Source organism: Protopterus annectens, chromosome 9.part0, assembly GCF_019279795.1.
Source record: "Protopterus annectens isolate FY-2018-M chromosome 9.part0, PAN1.0, whole genome shotgun sequence".
NCBI classification, from domain to species: Eukaryota; Metazoa; Chordata; order Ceratodontiformes; family Protopteridae; genus Protopterus; species Protopterus annectens.
In genome coordinates, this window is record NC_056743.1 from 1,411,084,046 (window position 1) to 1,411,101,989 (window position 17,944).

The 17,944-nt window shown below is 43.9% G+C and overlaps 1 protein-coding gene across 4 annotated transcripts in view; it reads right to left on the reverse strand.

Annotated features, from left to right (window-relative positions):
- Positions 1-17,944, reverse strand: part of KANSL3 (KAT8 regulatory NSL complex subunit 3) — a 2,067,031-nt gene that overhangs the window by 1,176,791 nt on the left and 872,296 nt on the right. For all 4 annotated transcript variants that reach the window (XM_044084373.1, XM_044084371.1, XM_044084372.1 and 1 more), the window contains exon 10: positions 16,368-16,442. In XM_044084373.1, the coding sequence (XP_043940308.1) occupies positions 16,368-16,442 (75 nt within the window). The remainder of the gene's footprint in view (positions 1-16,367; positions 16,443-17,944) is intronic.

Genomic DNA, 17,944 nt, shown 5'->3' on the forward strand with positions numbered 1-17,944 from the left:
AAGCTGCTGCAAAGTCAACATTTTGAATTTTGGAACGTCCAGAAATGTATTTAGAATAGGCAGGTCCAGTATTGGTCTCCAGGCTTTGTCTTTTCTGGGTACCAAGAAAAGTCTTGAGTAAAATCCTTGTCCCTGCTCTTGCTGTGGTACTTGCTGAATGGCCCTCATGTCCATGAGGGATGAAACTTGTTTTTGTGCCTCTGCCCGTTGACTGTGTGGCAGGTCTGGCATACCTTTTGACCTTGGCAGGGTGTGAAAGTGGAACCTGTAGCCCTGGGACACTATGTTCAAGACCCATTTGTCTAGGGTGATCATGTGCCAATTTTGAGAAAAAAAGTGCTAGTCCCCCCCCCCCCCCCAAGGGGGCTGCCAAAAGATAAGTGCTTGGTGCTGGCAGAGGAAAGTCATTGGGACTGTTTCCTGTATGGCTGTGATTTGCCTTCTCTGCTTTTGGAGGTAGAAGCTCCCCACTGTTTAGGCCTGTATGAGCCCTGTGGCTGGGATATGCCTCTGGGGCGTCTGTATCTGCTCTTTGTGGCCTGTTTGACACTGGAAAGGACCAATTCTTTGTAGGCCAGTTCGTGCTAAATTTGTGTGGCTGTACCTGTAAGAAATCCTTTACTGTTTGCATAGAATTTGCTTTGTCCTCCATTTTCTTCAACACCTCCTCTGCTTTAACACCAAATAAAGTTTCATGCTGTAATGGAGCATCTAATAATTTTGCTTTCACATGATCAGGCAGATTCTGTTCTTTTAACCAAGCATGCCTCCTAATGACAGAACCCGTGACTGCAGCCCTGCAAGAGGCCTCCAGAGAATCAAAACCACACTGCATGCTTTCCCACTTGTTCAGTTGCACGCAATAAATCCTGTATTTCCTTATTTTCTGCACAATCAGAATTTGACATTTTCTGTTTTAGCAGTGACATGAAGTATTGCTCATATTTAAGCATATGAAATTGACAATTTAAAGCCCTCACAGCCAAAGTAGCAGAAGTGTAAACCTTTTTTCCCCATCTGTCTAGTGCCCTTGAATCTCTATCAGAGGGGGGTAGGGTTTTTTGCAGTAGAAGCCTTGACCCCTTTGGGACCCTGAGAAATAGTTTCTGGGTCAGCAGCACGGTTTTTATAAATTTATGTGAATCTGGAACCCTGTAGTATGTCTGGTTTAACAGGGGCAGGAGGTAAAGAGTCAGGAGAAAGGCCAAACTCTGAAAATACATCATCTACAATGTCTAACACAGGAGGAATAGCCAAAGGCCTGTGCTGAGGGAGTAAAAGAAAATCTCTAAGCCTTTTCTTAAATTCTGAGTAGTCTTGGCTCTCCCAGTGGAAGTGCTCCCTCATGGTATGCAGGGTTTCCCCAAAAGAATAATCCTCAGTCGGTGAGACTGAAGGGATAGATTTTTCAGCATCAGAATCCTCGTAAGGAGGAAAAGAGTATTCCTGTTCATAAGAGGAGTCAGAGGAAATGGAAACCTGATCTGAAGATTCATATTCTGTCTCTTGCCTAGGCCTCTTGTCAGGAGGGGGATGGGAACCCCTGATCAAGGTTATTAGGTCTTCGGCCATTTTGAGCATCTGTTTTTTAGGCATGGTAGTCTGTCCAGGAGAATGCTGTACTTGTTTCTTTTTCTTTAGAATTGCTTTAGTCTTTGCTTTGGAAGCTGAAGTAGGCTTTACATAAAACTGTGTAGGTCTGAAAACACCCTCAGAAGCCGATGCCTGCTCAGCGGCTCCAGACCCATCTGAGGGAATAATTTCCGAGTGTCCAATACCTTGAGTATCTAGAGGCCTAGCAGGCTCCACGTGGGAGTCGTCAGCAGCCTGTGGCTCTGAGGTAGCGGGCACCAGGGGCTGCAAATGCACCTCACTGAGAACCAGCGAACCGGCGACTGGCTTAGCGGAAGCCTCGTCGGTTCTGGACCTTGGATGCCTGTCCTTTTCTTTTTCCTTGCGCTTTTTATAAAGTCCGGTCATGGGATGTTCCGATAGCATTATATAATTGAATCTTCGGCCAAAGTAATGAAAGGTAAAATTGTACCGACGCTTAATAGTGCATTGGTTAAATCTAGCACAAAACCGACAGCTAGCAACGTTGTGATCAGAGCCTAGGCAAGGAATACAGTAAGAATGAAAATCCTCATGAGGTATTTGCTTCCCACAAGAAATACAATTGTTAACTTTTTCTGACATCAGACTGGAGCAAGAAAAAAGTTTCCCCAACGGGGTACTTAGCTTTAATGAAGACTTCGGATCTGAAATTCGTTTTTGAAAATCTCAGGAGTCGGCCGACCGGCACTTGAAAACTGCTTTTGCTTCGGGCACCGTGCGGCAAGAAAGACTCAAGAAAATGGCGTCGGCTGCATCTTTTATACCCCTGGAGCACTGACATCAGGGAAGAGGCGACAGCAACCGACGCCGGATCTAGACTTTGGAATTCAGGCCGACTAAGGGTAGCCTGCCAGCAGGATAACCCAAGTGTAATGACTGCAACAGTTTAATACGAACATCTGGGGATTTGCCGTGAGGCACCATGGGATAGGGGCTAGCCTCGAGCCAGTAAAAGCTCTTGAGCTTTAGTATTGCCCTAGTCAGAACTGACTATCGGCTCCGAACCCATCCAGCAAGAATTACGGCGAGATAGGACTACATAACATCTTAGGTTTTGAGATAACTGGAAAATGGAAAGTCATCATCATTCATATCTGTAATGAAGAAAAACTTTGTAAATATATGCTACAAACTGACAGAAGAGTACGTGTGGTTTGTTATAAAAAGCTATTTATTGGTTACTGCTCTTAAAGTCAGGTGCTGCATCAGTGTATATTCTGCAAGTTTCTGTGGGCAACAGACTGTGATAACTAGACTTTGATTTCAGCAGTAAACAGCCAGCAAGACTTCATGTCTTAAGAAGACTAAGTCCAGTCCAGCAAATTCCAGCACAGCATAAAAGAAGCACATATCTAAAATAAAATTTTCAATGGTGACCCCATCGTTCCTAGCCTGATCCAAACATTGGGGTAATGCCTTGTGTAAGGTCACTCCTGTAAAAGCACAGTAACTAACGTTTATGTGAAGTATGTCAGTTTTCTACAGTTTGTAGCAATACAGCTTCTCAGACGTCTGAATCCAGAGTGAGACTGCAGTGCAGGAAGGTGAGCAGTGCCATAAATTTTCCAGAAAAGGTACAAGACAAAGTTGCTTCTGCTTCGGGCACCGTGCGACAAGAAAGACTGAAGAAAATGGCGTCGGCTATCTCTTTTATACCGCTGTCGCACTGACGTCAGGGAAGAGTAGACGACAACTGACGCCGGACCAAGACTTTGGGATTCGGCCGACTGCAGGACTGCCTGATGACAGGATAACCCAAGTGTGATGACTGCAGCAGTACAGCATGATGAACATCTGCCAGTTTTGTTCTACCAACTTCACAAGTGACTACAGAGACTTTTCAACCATCTACAGTAAAGCAGCCTGGTCATCTGCCTCTCTGTTGACTGGTAAGAAAATTTTTCTGTGTTACATACAGTATGAATGCCATAAGGGTAATAATAATAATAACAGAATGAAATGTTAGTTATACAGCATATTAGCAAATGTAAAACCTTATTAGGGCAAGTTGACAGTAAGGCATTATACAAATGGATTACAATATTTGCTGGTATCTGAAACAAAATCATGTGTGGTATAAAAAAATGTTTATTGTGTGTACAATGTCAAACATACAGTGTATGCCATTATTCAAAGGTTAGACTGTACAGACAAAAATTTTAATGGTAAAGAACCAGGAAAAGTTAATATGCTGACATTATATTCAAATGTTAGACAGTTATGTTCTGTCACCAGATGTAAAAGGTTTATTTCAGCGCTGCAACAACAGTCACATCGGTTATTGAAAGGACCTCTAGTACATTTTGTTACAAAAGAATGTAATAAACTTCGAAAAGACAGACACAATGAGTTCAGGAAGCTTAGACAAGTTATACATACATCTTTTCAAAAGTGCATAGGAGTTTTAGACCATGCAACATTACAGGAAATTCTTCAACTGCAGTTACAGGATAAAGAAAATAAATTAGCTGAGCTTAAGAAAATATTGCAGAAGAGTAGGAAACTACAGCTAATCTGTACAAAACATATATATTTTATAATATGTTTGTGTTTTGAAAATGGTTAAACATACATGGTAGGATGATAGGATCTGATGTCTGGACAAATCATTCTCAAATGATTAAAACTTCCATTCAATTAAAGAAATACATTTATCAGTAGACCAAATAACTGCCATTCTCATAGCATAGTCAAAAGGTGCACAAAACAGTTCTAGGGTATAAAAATCAAGTAAAAATAGTTATTAACAGTAAAGATTTAAAGTCACAAGACTGACATGCTTGCATAAAGATTTAAAGTCACAAGACTGACATGCATGTATTTTCTTTTCATCTAAAGTACATCTGTTACAGTGCAAAAGAATAACAGGCAGACGACAGCAAATGTGTTAGTTAAGCTAATACCTATTTGTTTTTTTTTTTACAATTTTTTTATAATTGTAAAGTATCACCACACCAAACAGTTAAATTTCTGAATTTTTAAAAGAAATAAAATCACAGATGGTATTAGTCAAACAGTTTTTGTAAAATTAATGGCAGGGCAGTTAAATAAATAAAAAAATACTGAAATCCATGTAAGCTAATTGTAAAACAATGTCTATTTATATAGTACAAATGCATAGTTATGCAAATCACAAATACTTATTATATTTCTGAATGTTTTACAACTACATTGTAATATCAAACTGTAAGTGTATGATGATGATTAAAGGAAAAATGATAAAAAAATTTAACTATGGTCTACATAATTTAAAATGTGAGCTCAGACCTTCCCAGACTGGATGAATAGTTAAAGGAAATGTTGGGCAGATAAAGTAAAAAAGAAGACCGATTCCCAGACAAGTGGCTTGAGTTTTTCTACAGCATTATTGTTGTTGGTCTTTCGGCTTTTCCCGGTTAGGGGTCGCCACATCGGAACTCCGGTCCACTAATGATTGGCAGTAGATTTTCACGAATGCTGAGGTGTCAGCTCGACGTTCAACCTTCAACGAAGGCACGCCCATTTACACATGTCTTTCTAATGCCCACCCAACCACGGGGAGGACATGCAAACTCCACACAGAAGGCACTAAAACATAACTGTTAAAATGTTCACATGCAACTCTATTTGGTAATTGTAATAAAACATCACAATGGTGTATGCATGTTACTGATGGTCTGTTTGCAGGTAAATGTTGAAAGTAGAAAACCCGAGTTACATCAAGTATAGCCAGCAAATGGGCCATAACATACATACAGTTCAAATCAATTATGCAGAAGGGTATAAATACCTACTACTAGTAGTAAACAGCAAAAGCTTTATAAAAATGATCAAATCAGACAAAGGTCCACAGTTTGTTAAGCTAATAAACAGATAAACAATAGTGCAATACTACAGGGGGAGGGGTACTTTCTCAGTTTTACACTGACTGTGTGAGTATGTATTGCAAAAGGATCTAAAACATAGTTACAGAAAGAAATAATATCTCATTCCTTCTTGACAATACTCTTTTAGGGGGGAGGGGAAAACAGGTATTAGTGCATTAGAAATACTGGATTAAACCTGACAGGATAAGATATTATACAAGTTGTTAACAGCCATCATGGTAGTTATTATTGTATTGTTTAGTATTAAATTGTATTTACAACCTGTTAAACTGTAAAGCTATACAAGATATGGCTTAAAATTGTTTTATTAAAGCTATACAAGAGAGAGAGAGAGAGTAAAAATATGTGAAAAAATTAGCAAGACTGGTCACTATTTTTAATATGTTTTTGGCAAGACAATGTTGGTATGCAAAAAGCATGAAAGTTTCTAATTGTTGGGTATGTAGTTGTCTTTGGTGATAATTCCACTAAATACTTCTAAAGAGACAAACATTTTCCAATATTTTGCTTGATGCTAATGTTACTAAATTTGTAAATTAGACTAACTGTACTTTACGATCTTTGCATGTACAAATACAGAAGAATTCAATACAAATGAAATTAATGGCTAGCAACGAATATGTGTAAAAAATCATGTTTAAAAAACTGGGTCCAGGATACCTACTACATTGAAATGCATGAATAGCAAAAAGTCTGTGTAAATACATACTGTACAGGATACATTGTAATAAGTTCAAAAGTAATTTGTCAAGCTGTAATATTATCACTGGTTTTAAGTTGGAGTCTTATTATTAGTTTTTGAATAATCATTTTATCTGTACCAGTTACCCCAGATAGAGAAAAAATTATATTAAAATATTGTATTCCTACAACTAATGGACTAATATGTAAACAGCATTTTTCAGTGTATACATCACTGTCAATTAAAGTTTATGGGCAGTTCAGAAATATAACCACAATGTTATGGGTAAAATGACATTGAAACTGTATATTTTCAACAGTTTATAAATGCTTGCAGTAGCACATAGTTCTTGTCTCTTACATATATTAGTCTATCTCTAATCTTTTGATATAAAATGATTAATAATTCAACAGTTGCAAAGAGTTAATGAAAGAGTTCTAAAGTCATACATTCAATTATGTGATTGCAAAAAAAAAATAAATTAATCAAGTTAAAAAATAAAACTAAAGCAGACACAGCTCATAACTAATGAAATATTTTCACAGAATGGTCTGTAAAAGACAAAGGTGTTAGATACATTCAGATTTGGTAGTAATACTTAATATCATTGTATTAACTATGTAAAATTGCATTTTGACTTGTCTCAAAAAAAAAAAAAACTAAAGGTTTTGTTTCCTAATGTGTTTCCTATAAAAATAAAAGAATTGAGGGAATTGTTAGAGTAATTCTGTTGTAAATATGCTGAAAGATAAAGCATAGAATAAAAAGTTTGCTTGAATATATGTGTAGAGTTTAGCAATGTAAAATGGGCATTCATACTACATGTATAACAGACAGGCTTCTCTTCTTCACAGCATCAGAAAAAAGCCTAAAAAGCAATTTTGGAAAGCAAGTAACAGATGTTTCCTTTCAGGCTTCTGATTGCGTGCATCCTCGCATTAGCAAAAGTGCTTACAAGTAAATCACAAAAGGACAATAGGAAAGTCTATAAACAGACATTACGTGATTTCCCACAGAAGACCAAAAAAGATACCAAGAGGAAAAACAATATCTATGTGCGTGACTAGAACTGTATATAACTGCATTAATTCAGCTATGAGAAAGGTATTATGTAGAAACTTAGGTTTCAAGGTAATTGGAAAATGGAAAGTCATCATCATTCATATCTGTAATGAAGAAAAACATTGCAAATATATGCTACAAACTGACAGAAGAGTACGTGTGGTTTGTTATAAAAAGCTACTTATTGGTTACTGCTCTTAAAGTCAGGTGCTGCATCAGTGTATATTCTGCAAGTTTCTGTGGGCAACAGACTGTGATAACTAGACTTTGATTTCAGCAGTAAACAGCCAGCAAGTCTTTGTGTCTTAAGAAGACTTTAAGTCCAGTCCAGCAAATTCCAGCACAGCATAGAAGCAGCACATACGTAAAATATTTTTTTCATGGACGAGTTAACGATAGAATTTAGGGTAGAAAGCTGGGCAGTAACTTTGTCGGAAGCTGCCGCAGCTACTGTACCCTGAAGAGTATCTCCCAACTCCTTAAGGAGATCTCTTTGCAACCTAGTAAAATGGGTTACATAGTTCAGCGAACAGAGAGCAAAGGTCGCTGAACTGAACATGCGCTTCCCATATCTATCCATAATCCTGGAGTATCTGTTAGGAGGATGGATAGACGAGGAAGTCTCAGACATTTCCTTCTTGGTGGCCGCCGCCGCCACCACCATGGCATCAACCAGAACACCTTTAATTAAAAATGTTTTGTTAATTGGGGCTGAAATAAATTTATTAGGCCTCCTGGGGACAGGCTCCACAGAATCCAGAGACTCCCACACACTTTGTGAGACCAGCTGCATCAGCTCATTGAAGGGTGGAGTCACCCAAGAGGTGGAGGGCTGAGACCCAAAACCCTTCAGGAGAAATGACTCATCCTCAGTAGGGCTTTTGGACCGCCAGTCAACCCTCTGCCTAAGGATCTCAAGTATCTCAGCGAATGAGATATCATCAGAGGGGGACCGTGGGGACCCTTCTGACTCATCTAAGCCAGTATCCGATGTAAGAGACTCCTGCGAGGAGTCTAGGTGCTTCCTCTTGCAGAATCTCTTCCTGGGAACCTCATCAATGGGGGCCTCTGGTGAGGTCTCGGAAGAGCAAGGGCCACCCACTGGGGCTTTCTGAGGCTCTGGGTCTCTACACTTGGTCAGGACGGGTGATGCAGAAGCAGACACAGGCACTTTTGGGGAGGAGGACGGCAGACCTGAGGTTGAGAATGTCCTGGGAGATAAGACTCTCCTCATGGCATCGAAAGCACCTCTGCTCCTATGTGAGGGAGCTGACGGATCTGAGGAAACTGTCTACACCCCCAGCACCGGGACAGTGGGCTCCGAGCCCCAAGGTAGGATCCAAGCTCATCCGAGTCGAGACCCCGAGAGGCAAAGTCAGAAATGGCAAGTCGGTTCGACTGTACTTCCCGGACCCGACCAGAGAGTGTTGACTCCTACAGCCCTCGACTGGCACCGAGGACATCAGAGTACACGGAGTCGAAGACACTGGAGCAGGCATTGTCTTCGAGGGTTCCACTGACATCAGGTCTGCCTCATCCAGCTCTGAAGGACCAGCATGGCTCGGATGAGGAATAGTAATAGTTGGTGCAATGTACTTCGGCTCCGAAGCAATTTGGGTCGAAGCCGATAACATTTTGGCTAATGCTGGTACCGACAATCTCTTCTGTGCAACACGATCCAAGTCCAGATCTGACAAGCTGACAGATGATCGAGACGATCTTACCGAAGGTGGTACCGACTGGAGAATAGGACTCTTCAGAGCTTTGGAGACCAGTTCCATGACAGGGGACCGGCTCCGTAAGGAACAGACTGCAATCTACGAAGGCACTGGAGCCGAAGTCGATGACTTCTTCGATTCTTTTGAGTCTGAAGTCTTGGAAGACTTTGAAGACCGACTGGAACCATCCTGGTAACTCAAGGCTTCCTGAAAGGAAGGCTGCAACAAGCCTCTATTGATTAGTTTCCTCTTCCTTTCCTGCAAGACCCTAGAGGAGAAGGAATGACAAATGGCACAACTGTCTTGCAAATGCAGTGCCACTAGACAATAAACACAGTTGACGTGACTGCCTGTAACTGACATTTTCTGGCCACACTTGGGGCACTTTTTGAACCCAGATTTGGGGTGCTTGTCTTGATCCGCCGTAATAAAGTTAGAGATATTTACTGTCACACAAAAAACAATAGTAAATTTTCTCCAAATAGAATGGATAGTAGGTAAGCCTTAATAAAAACAGGCTAAAACACACACACACAATATGTGAAGTCACACAAAGCAGCCTATGGCAACAAGATAGCTGCTGAGAATAACAATGTTATCTAAATAAGTAGAGTACACTGTAAATTAGACAGTAATTAGAAGTTATGTACCTACCATAACGTTCCATGTTAGTTGTCTTCTCTCGCCTTCTTTCTTGCTGGATGGGTTCGGAGCCGATCCTCGGCTCCGACTCGGCACTTGCTTTAGCTCGAGAACTCCTTTTACCAGCTCGAGGCAACCCTATATCCCATGATGCAAGGCGGAACTACCTCAGATCTCGTTTGGCAGCTAACTGACCCTGCTAAAGACTATCCTAACATAATTAGGAACCATGGTTCCTAAAAGAAGTCCTCATAACAATGCTCCAGAGGAAGCAATCTAATAGGAACTCTCCAAGATCTGTCCAGGCCAGGGGAAGGAGGGAGGGACGCAAGAAAGAAGGCGAGAAGACAACTAACATGGAACGTTATGGTAGGTACATAACTTCTAAATGTTAAGTTGTCAATCTCGCCTTCATTCTTGCTGGATGGGACCGTCCTAGCACCTGTATCCCGGTGGCTCAATGGAACAGACTCTTGAGAACTGTGGAACCAAAACTGGCCCTATCTCTGGAGGCCAAATCCAACTTGTAATGAGACACAAAGGTATGAGGCGTGGCCCAAGTAGCTGCTGCACAAATAGTGTCAATGGGAAGTCTATCCTGAAAGGCTACAGAAGTGGATAGACTCCTGGTCGAATGTGCTTTTGGCTTAGAAGATAGTTGTTTGCCCTTAGAGAGTACACATAGGAAATGGTGGAAGTCAACCATCTAGATAAGGTCACTTTAGAAACTGGAAGACCTAACCTGTTTTCTGCATAGGAGACAAACAATTGGTCTGATTTTCTAATTTGTTTAGTCCTATGCAAGTAGTACCTGAGCTGACGATGAACATCCAAAAAGTGCAGCTTCTGTTCAGCTCTGTCAGAATAGTTAGGAAATAAAACTGGTAGATCAATAGATTGGTTAATATTGGTTTGAGATACAACCTTGGGAAGAAAGGAAGGGTTAGTTCTAAGCGAAACCCTATCCTTATGAAAAACCAGATAAGGTGAACGAATACAGAGGGCCTGAATCTCAGAAACTCTTCTTGCAGAAGTAACAGCCAGTAAAAATATAGTTTTCCACGTCAATAACTTTAAAGAACACGTAGCAGACGGTTCGAAAGGAGGTAGAATTAGGGATGCCAACATTAAGTTTAGATCCCATTGCGGAGGAGGATGTTTCACAGGCGGTTTTAGGAGAAAAACTCCTCTTAAAAAGGCCTTGCATAACCTATGAGACATGATGTTATTGTCATGCAAGCCAACATGATACTTGGAAATAGCAGCCAGTTGTACTTTGACTGTAGATGACGAAGATCCTGAATGAAAAACCTCCGCCAGGAAATCCAAAACAGAATGTACAGGAGCAGTAAAAGTATCAATATTTCTGGCGTTTGCCCAAATTGAAAAACGTCGCCACTTGCTAGCATAAATAGTTCTAGTGGACGACTTTAAAGAAGACACTAAAATGTCTCTGACTGAGTCAGAAATCATTGGTAGCCTGGCTAGGGAAGGAAGTGGAGCAACCAAGCAGTGAGGTTGAGAGAATGAATGGCCCGGTGCTGCTGACCCGACTGGTGGATCAAAAGATCCGGAACTGGGTCCAGATGCCAGGGCTGCACCAGAAGATGATGATGTAGAGACAGAAACCAAATTTGTCGAGGCCAATATGGAGCAATGAGGATCAATTTGGCTCTCAAAACGGTGGCTTTCTGAATGACTTGTGGAATCAATGGAAAGGGAGGAAAAGCATAAAGAAGTCCCCGAGGCCAATCCTGGGTTAGAGAGTCTCTCAAGGGTTGGCCTGGAAGGGGAAATAGTGTGAAGTAATCTGGGCACTTGCTGTTTTGAGGGGTATCGAAAAGATCGAAACAAGGGGTGCCCCACTTCAGAAAAATCTGATCTACTACAGATTGATTGAGAGACCACTCGTGAGGCATCAGAATAGATCTGCTTAGCCTGTCCGCCAACAGGTTGGACCTGCCGGGGATGTGCGTTGCTATCAGAAACCGCTGAGAAGAGATCGCCCATTGCCAAAGTCTGAGAGCTTCTCGACATAAGGGATAGGACCTGGTTCCGCCCTGTTTGTTGATGTACCAGACCACGGACATGTTGTCCGTCTGTACTGCAATAGTCCCCGTGGGAAGAAAGTCGTCGAGGGCTTGCAACGTTAAAAGCACTGCTCTCATCTCCAGGACATTTATGTGCAGATGGTATTCTATGGGTTGCCACGTCCCATGGACCATCCTGCCCTGATAATGCCCCCCCCCACCCGATCAGGGAGGCATCCGCGGTGACTGTGGCAACTGGAGGAGGGGGAACAAAGGGTCGGCCCTGATGAAGAAGAGGGGAAGATATCCACCATCGTAGATGAGCCCTGCACAACTGTGTTACCAAGATTTCGTGTCTCATAGGCAGATCGTGGTACGACCACTGCGTGAATAACATCCACTGCAGGAGACGCATGTGGAAGCGAGCCAGTGGAAGAAGAACAATGGCCGCAGCCATTAGGCCTAGAACTTTCAAGACAAACCTGGCTTTGATCTTGTTGCTTAGTAACAGAAGCTGAACAAATTTCTGGATGTCCAGAATCCTTTGATCTGTTAGCCTGGCTAACATTTTGACGGTATTTAACTCTGCCTATAAAGGTGATAGATTGGCAAGGCAGCAGAGAGGATTTTTCGAAATTTACCGAAATTCCCAGTTTCTTGCAAAGCTGTAGGGTGTAGTCTCTGGACCGAAGAAGCTGATGCTTGGTGGTGGCGGAGAGGAGCCAGTCGTCCAAATAAGGAAACACCTGGAATCCTCGACGTCTCAGGTGAGCTGTGACCACTGCCATGCATTTGGTGAACACTCTGGGGGCTGAAGTGAGGCCAAAGGGCAGTGCTCTGAATTGGTAATGACTGGCTCCCAGCCGAAAGCGGAGAAACCTTCTGGAGCGTCTGTGAATCTTTATGTGATAGTACGCATCCTGGAGGTCTATAGAGCACATCCAGTTGTCCTTGCCCAGAAAGGGCAGAATGGATTGCAGCGTGACCATCCGGAATCTTGCCTTCTTGACAGACTTGTTTAGTCTGCTTAGGTCTAGTATCGGTCTCCAATCTCCCGTCCTTTTGGGGACCAAAAAGAATCTTGAGTAGAAGCCGGATCCTACTTGGTCTGCCAGTACTGTCTGGATGGCTCTTTTTTCCAGGAGTTTTGAAACCTCCTGTCTTGCCAAATCCCTTTGACCGGGTGAGATGTCTGGACGGGATTGTAGAGGTACGGGAAACCTTTCGAAGGGGATTTTGTAACCCTCGGATATGATCGACTGTACCCACTTCTCTTGGGATAGGGATTGCCAGGCTACTGGGTACAGTGAAATTCTTCCCCCGACTGCCTCCAAGGGTGGACAGTCGGGCAACACCTCAGGGATGCTGAAAGGGCTTCTCAGGAAGAGATTCCCTGTTGCCCTGGTTCTGAGGACCCCTGCCTCTAGGGCGCGTCTATTATTGTTACCCCTCTGCCTCTAGGGGTAAACTGACCACGTGTGTCCGTGTAGCTCCTTGGGCTTTTCGAACCACATCTTCCCCTTCTGACCCTTGGGATAAGGTTTAGAAGGAGTGGAAAACTGGACTCCAACGGCAGAAAGAGTTTTACCGTCCTGCTCACATCTGGTCAAAGTATCCTTCACCTGAGGTCCGAACAAAGCCGAACCATCAAAGGGGTGTTGGTGAAGGACGCCTTAAAGGGGTCCATAAAATTACACAGCCGCATCCAGGCTTGGCGTCTAAGAGCAACACCTGTGCCTGCGGCCCTGCTCGCTCCATCGGCCGCATAAGATATGAGCCGCATGGAGGAGTTAGATATGGAATTCAGGATAGCCAGCTGTGAGGCAATCTTTTCCTGAGCCCCAGCAGCAGAAGGATCCTGGACTACTTCTCCCAGTTCCTTGAGAATATCTCGTTGAAGCCTGGTGAAGTGACAAAGGTAATTCAGCGAACGCATAGCAAAGGTCGCTGAAGAAAACATCCGCTTTCCATACCTGTCCATGGTCCTAGAATCCTTATTAGGAGGATGGACAGGTACTGAAGGATCCGCCAGTTCCTTCTTAGTGGCCGCCACCACCATAGCATCCACAGAGACACCTTTGGAAAGGAACTGCTTATCCGAAGGGGCCGTGATGAACTTGGATGGTCTCCTGGGGACAGGTTCCACAGAATCTGGAGCGCCACGCCTTCGAGCCACTACCTGCATGAGTGGGTCGAAGGCGGAGACACCCAGGAGGTGGAGGGTCGGGATCCAAAGCCTCCAGGTATACCGACTCATCCTCAGAGGGGTCAATGGAGGCCAATTACCCCTCTGTTTGAGGAGCTCAAGGATGTCTGAAAAGGAGACATCCTCAGAGGGGGACCGGGGGGAACCCTCCGACTCATCTAAGTCGGTATCAGATGTAGTAGACTCGGGGGAGTCTGTGTGTTTCCTCTTACGTCCTCTTCCGAGGGGTTCCCCTGCAGGATCAGGAGACACCTCGGAAGAGGAGGAAATTCCCAGTGGGGAAACCTGGGGCGATGGATCCCTGGGCCTGAGAGCGAGAGGCTGGGAAGAGGCATCTGCAGGCACTGATGAGGGAGGAGCTAGAGGGACGGACCGCTGACCTGGCTCTGAGGCCAGGACACTCCTCATCACCTCAAAGGCTCCTCTCCCCGGGAGACCAGAACACACCCGCTCCGAAGAGACAGGAATGGTCGGCTCCAAAGAGAGAGAAGGCTCCGAGGCCGATGTCGGTGCCGAGCTTACCAGAGCCGAAGCCTCGAGAGGGAGAGCGGGGTCGGACAAGGGTCCGATGCCACTAGCCCCCTCGGAGCCGACAGTGGAAACCCGACGACCGGATCCTTCCAAGGAAGGTCTCAAGGAAGAGATCGGAGCCGAGGATGACGGAGTCGAAGGATGTATCGGCTCCGGCATCGAAGCAGTCGCTGTCCCAAGAAGCTCCGGCTCCGAACTCTGGTGTGGAGTCGGAGGAGGAAGCTCAATGATAGGGGTTATAGCCGCAGTCTGCTGAGACGGGCTATGGAGCATTTGGGCCAGTGCCTGAGACTTCAACAGCCTGCTTACCACCCTTTCCAAGTCGTGGTCAGACAGCCTGGAAGATCTCGAAGACCGGCTCCGATGGCTCCGCTCCGATAAAAGAGGAGACCCCGGAGCCGAGTGAATACTCATAATAGAAGGGGACCGGGATCTCTTATGGGTCGAAACCATCGGAGCCGAAGTCCCTTGAACTCCAGATGGAGCCGAGGATATCTCGGCCCGATGCTGATAAAGTGTCGGCTCCAGCCGAGCCGACAAGGCCACCGTAGCCAGGGTATCAGAGCCGGCTGGCACCGAACCCACTACTTTGAAGAAACAGTATCGACTCCAGCCGGGCGATGTCGGCTCCGACGGAGCCGAAGCCACCGGAGGAGGCTTGGACACTGTAGCCTGAGCCTTCGGTGGCTTATGAGGTTTTCCTGACTTCGGAGGAGAACCTTCAGGTTTAAGTAAACCTCGGAGGATAAGTTTGTTCCTCCTTTCCTGCATGACTCTCTGGCTAAAAGCATGACACAACGCACAGGAGTCCTGCAGGTGCAAAGGCCCCAGGCAATACACACAAGAAGTGTGACCGTCTGTCAGGGACATTTTCTGACAGCACTGGTCACACTTCTTGAAGCCTGAGACCTTGCCTTCTCTAGACATCCTAACAAGGATACCACAAACAGTCCCCACAAACTCACAACTTAATCCCTACACAAACACACAGGAAGGGATAACCAAGGGGGAACTAGGCCTGACTAAACTACTGTAACTTAAAACTTATAAAAGTTTACAAAAAGGGCTGAAAAAGAGGGAAAGGGTGGGCTGTAACTAGATTACAGACTAAACTGACACTCAAAAAGGGAAATAAACTCCTAACTACACTTTTCTTATTTTACTAAGAAAAAATTCACCTCAGCTGGCAAAGGAGACCTCTTTCGCTAAGCGGCAAACGAGATCTGAGGTAGTTCCGCCTTGCATCATGGGATATAGGGTTGCCTCGAGTTGGTAAAAGGAGTTCTCGAGCTAAAGCAAGTGCCGAGTTGGAGCCGAGGATCGGCTCCGAACCCATCCAGCAAGAATGAAGGCGAGATTGACAACTTAACATCAAAGATTAAGCCTTATAAATACAAAAAGGCTAGACAGTACCACTATCTAAGAAATGGGACAAAAGGTCACAAATAGCACAGCAAGCTGAGAGAAGGAAAGGCAATAAGCTTATCTATATAAACACAGGTTTACTGAACTAAGCCTTGAGTAAAAAACTTGAAGGCTTGACAGACCACACCTAAAAGAACTACAACTACCTAGGCCGAAAAGAGGCCAACTAGAAATATCTGAAAAATAATAAAATGGAAGGGAATAGCACACTAAAAGCTATAAGAGCTTTATAGACAAAAACTATTCTATCAAAAACTATTATAGAATTTTTAATGAAAAAAATGTTCTTATCTGGCCCGAGCTAATTCAGAACCTCAGATCTGTTGCAGCGGCAAACTAAATCTGAGGTAATTCACAGGTGCATCATGGGATAGGGACTTGGCCTCGGGCTATTTGAAGACCTCGAGCTTTGCAATTGGCCGTATCAGAGCCGAGGGATCGGCTCCGAACCCATCAGTAAAGAATGAACGGCGAGATTTGAACAACTTCACATTGTATCTTAACTTTCTTACTCAATGTACACTTAAACACACAAACACACACACGCACACAGTATTCATTTGTAAACCATTTCATTACACAGATACATACCCCTCTTTGGCCTTCTGTTGTAATAAGAGGAAATCCGAGGCAGACGACAGCAGTGACATACTCCATTACAGAAACCTGCAGTGAAACACAATGCATTCTATGACAAAGAAAGTACAATTGTGTACACTTAACATAAATGTAGATGTTCGGGTGTATTCACTGTTGCAGTCATTACATTTGGGTTATCTGCTTGCAGGTAGCCCTCAGTCGGCCTGATTAACAAAGTCTTGGGTCCTGCGTCGGTTGCTGTCCCTTCTTCCATGACGTCAGGGGTATAAAACATGCAGCCGATGCCATTACATCAGGTTTTTCTTGCCCCAGATGTCAGGTGCCCCCCTAACGGGAAGCAATTAAATATAAAAGCACAAAGATATACCTCCAACAAAAAAGCAAATACACCAAAAAGGCTTTTAAGCATAGTAAAGGAAAGTAAAAGTATAGCCAAAAGAAGTTAGGGGGCTGGAGGGAGGGTAACCAGGACTGCAATAGTGAATACACTCGAGCATCTACATTTATGTACACAACTGTACAATGTTCTTCGTGTTTTACTGTTGCAGTCATTACATTTGGGTAGATTCCCAAAGCTATGGTTGGGAGGAGGAATTTAGATAGCATTAGGGCCAGCTATAAGGCCCTGCAAGACTGTAGTGGCAAAGCCAGCTCTGGATTTAGAGAAAATTGGCAAATGACAATGCTTGGTGAAAGTATGTACAGAACTCCAGGTAGCAGCTTCTAGGATGTCCCTCATAGGGGCACCTCTGAGAAAGGCTGCAGAGGTAGACGCAGCCCTGGTGGAGTGAGGTCTGATCCCCTGGGGGATAGGTTTTCCATGGTGCTTATAGCATAAATGAATGCAATGGCTTATATATTTAGAAATGGTTTGCTTTGAAATAGCCTTCCCCTCTGTCCCTGCAGCAAATGTCACCAGAAGTTGTTCAGATTTCCTTTGAGGTTTAGTCCTGTGCAAGTAGAATCTAAGCTGTCTGTGCACATCTACGGAATGCAGTATCTGTTCCCCTTTATTCTGTGGACTGGGAAAGAAGGTTGGCAAATGAATGGACTGATTAAGAGCCACACTGGATACCACCTTGGGCATGAAGGATGGATTGGTTCTGAGGGACACCCTGTCCGCATGAAAGATGATGAAAGGCTCCACTGCCATAAGGGCCTGTAATTCAGATAACCTTCTATCTGAAGTGATTGCTAAAAGGAAAGCTGTTTTCCAAGAAAAAAAAATTAAGTCTGCAGTAGCAGCTGGCTCGAAAGGGGGTAGAGTGAGTTTCTCCAAGCCAAAGTTAAGGTCCCAGGCTGGAGTTGGAGCTCTCCTGGGTGGTCTCAAAATTTTTGCCCCTCCGAGGAACTGCTTGAGCAATGCATGAGAGAAGAGGGGTGGTTCTGTATTATAATGAGCTTAAATGGCTGAGGCGTGGATTTTAATGGAGGAAAAAGACAGGCCCTTGTGAAGCATCTCAGTTGAGTACTGTAAAATCTGAGGTAAATTGGGCGCTGCTGTGCTCATCCCTTGAGAATGGTTCCAGGCACAGAATCTTTTCCATTTTTCAGCATAAGATTTTCTA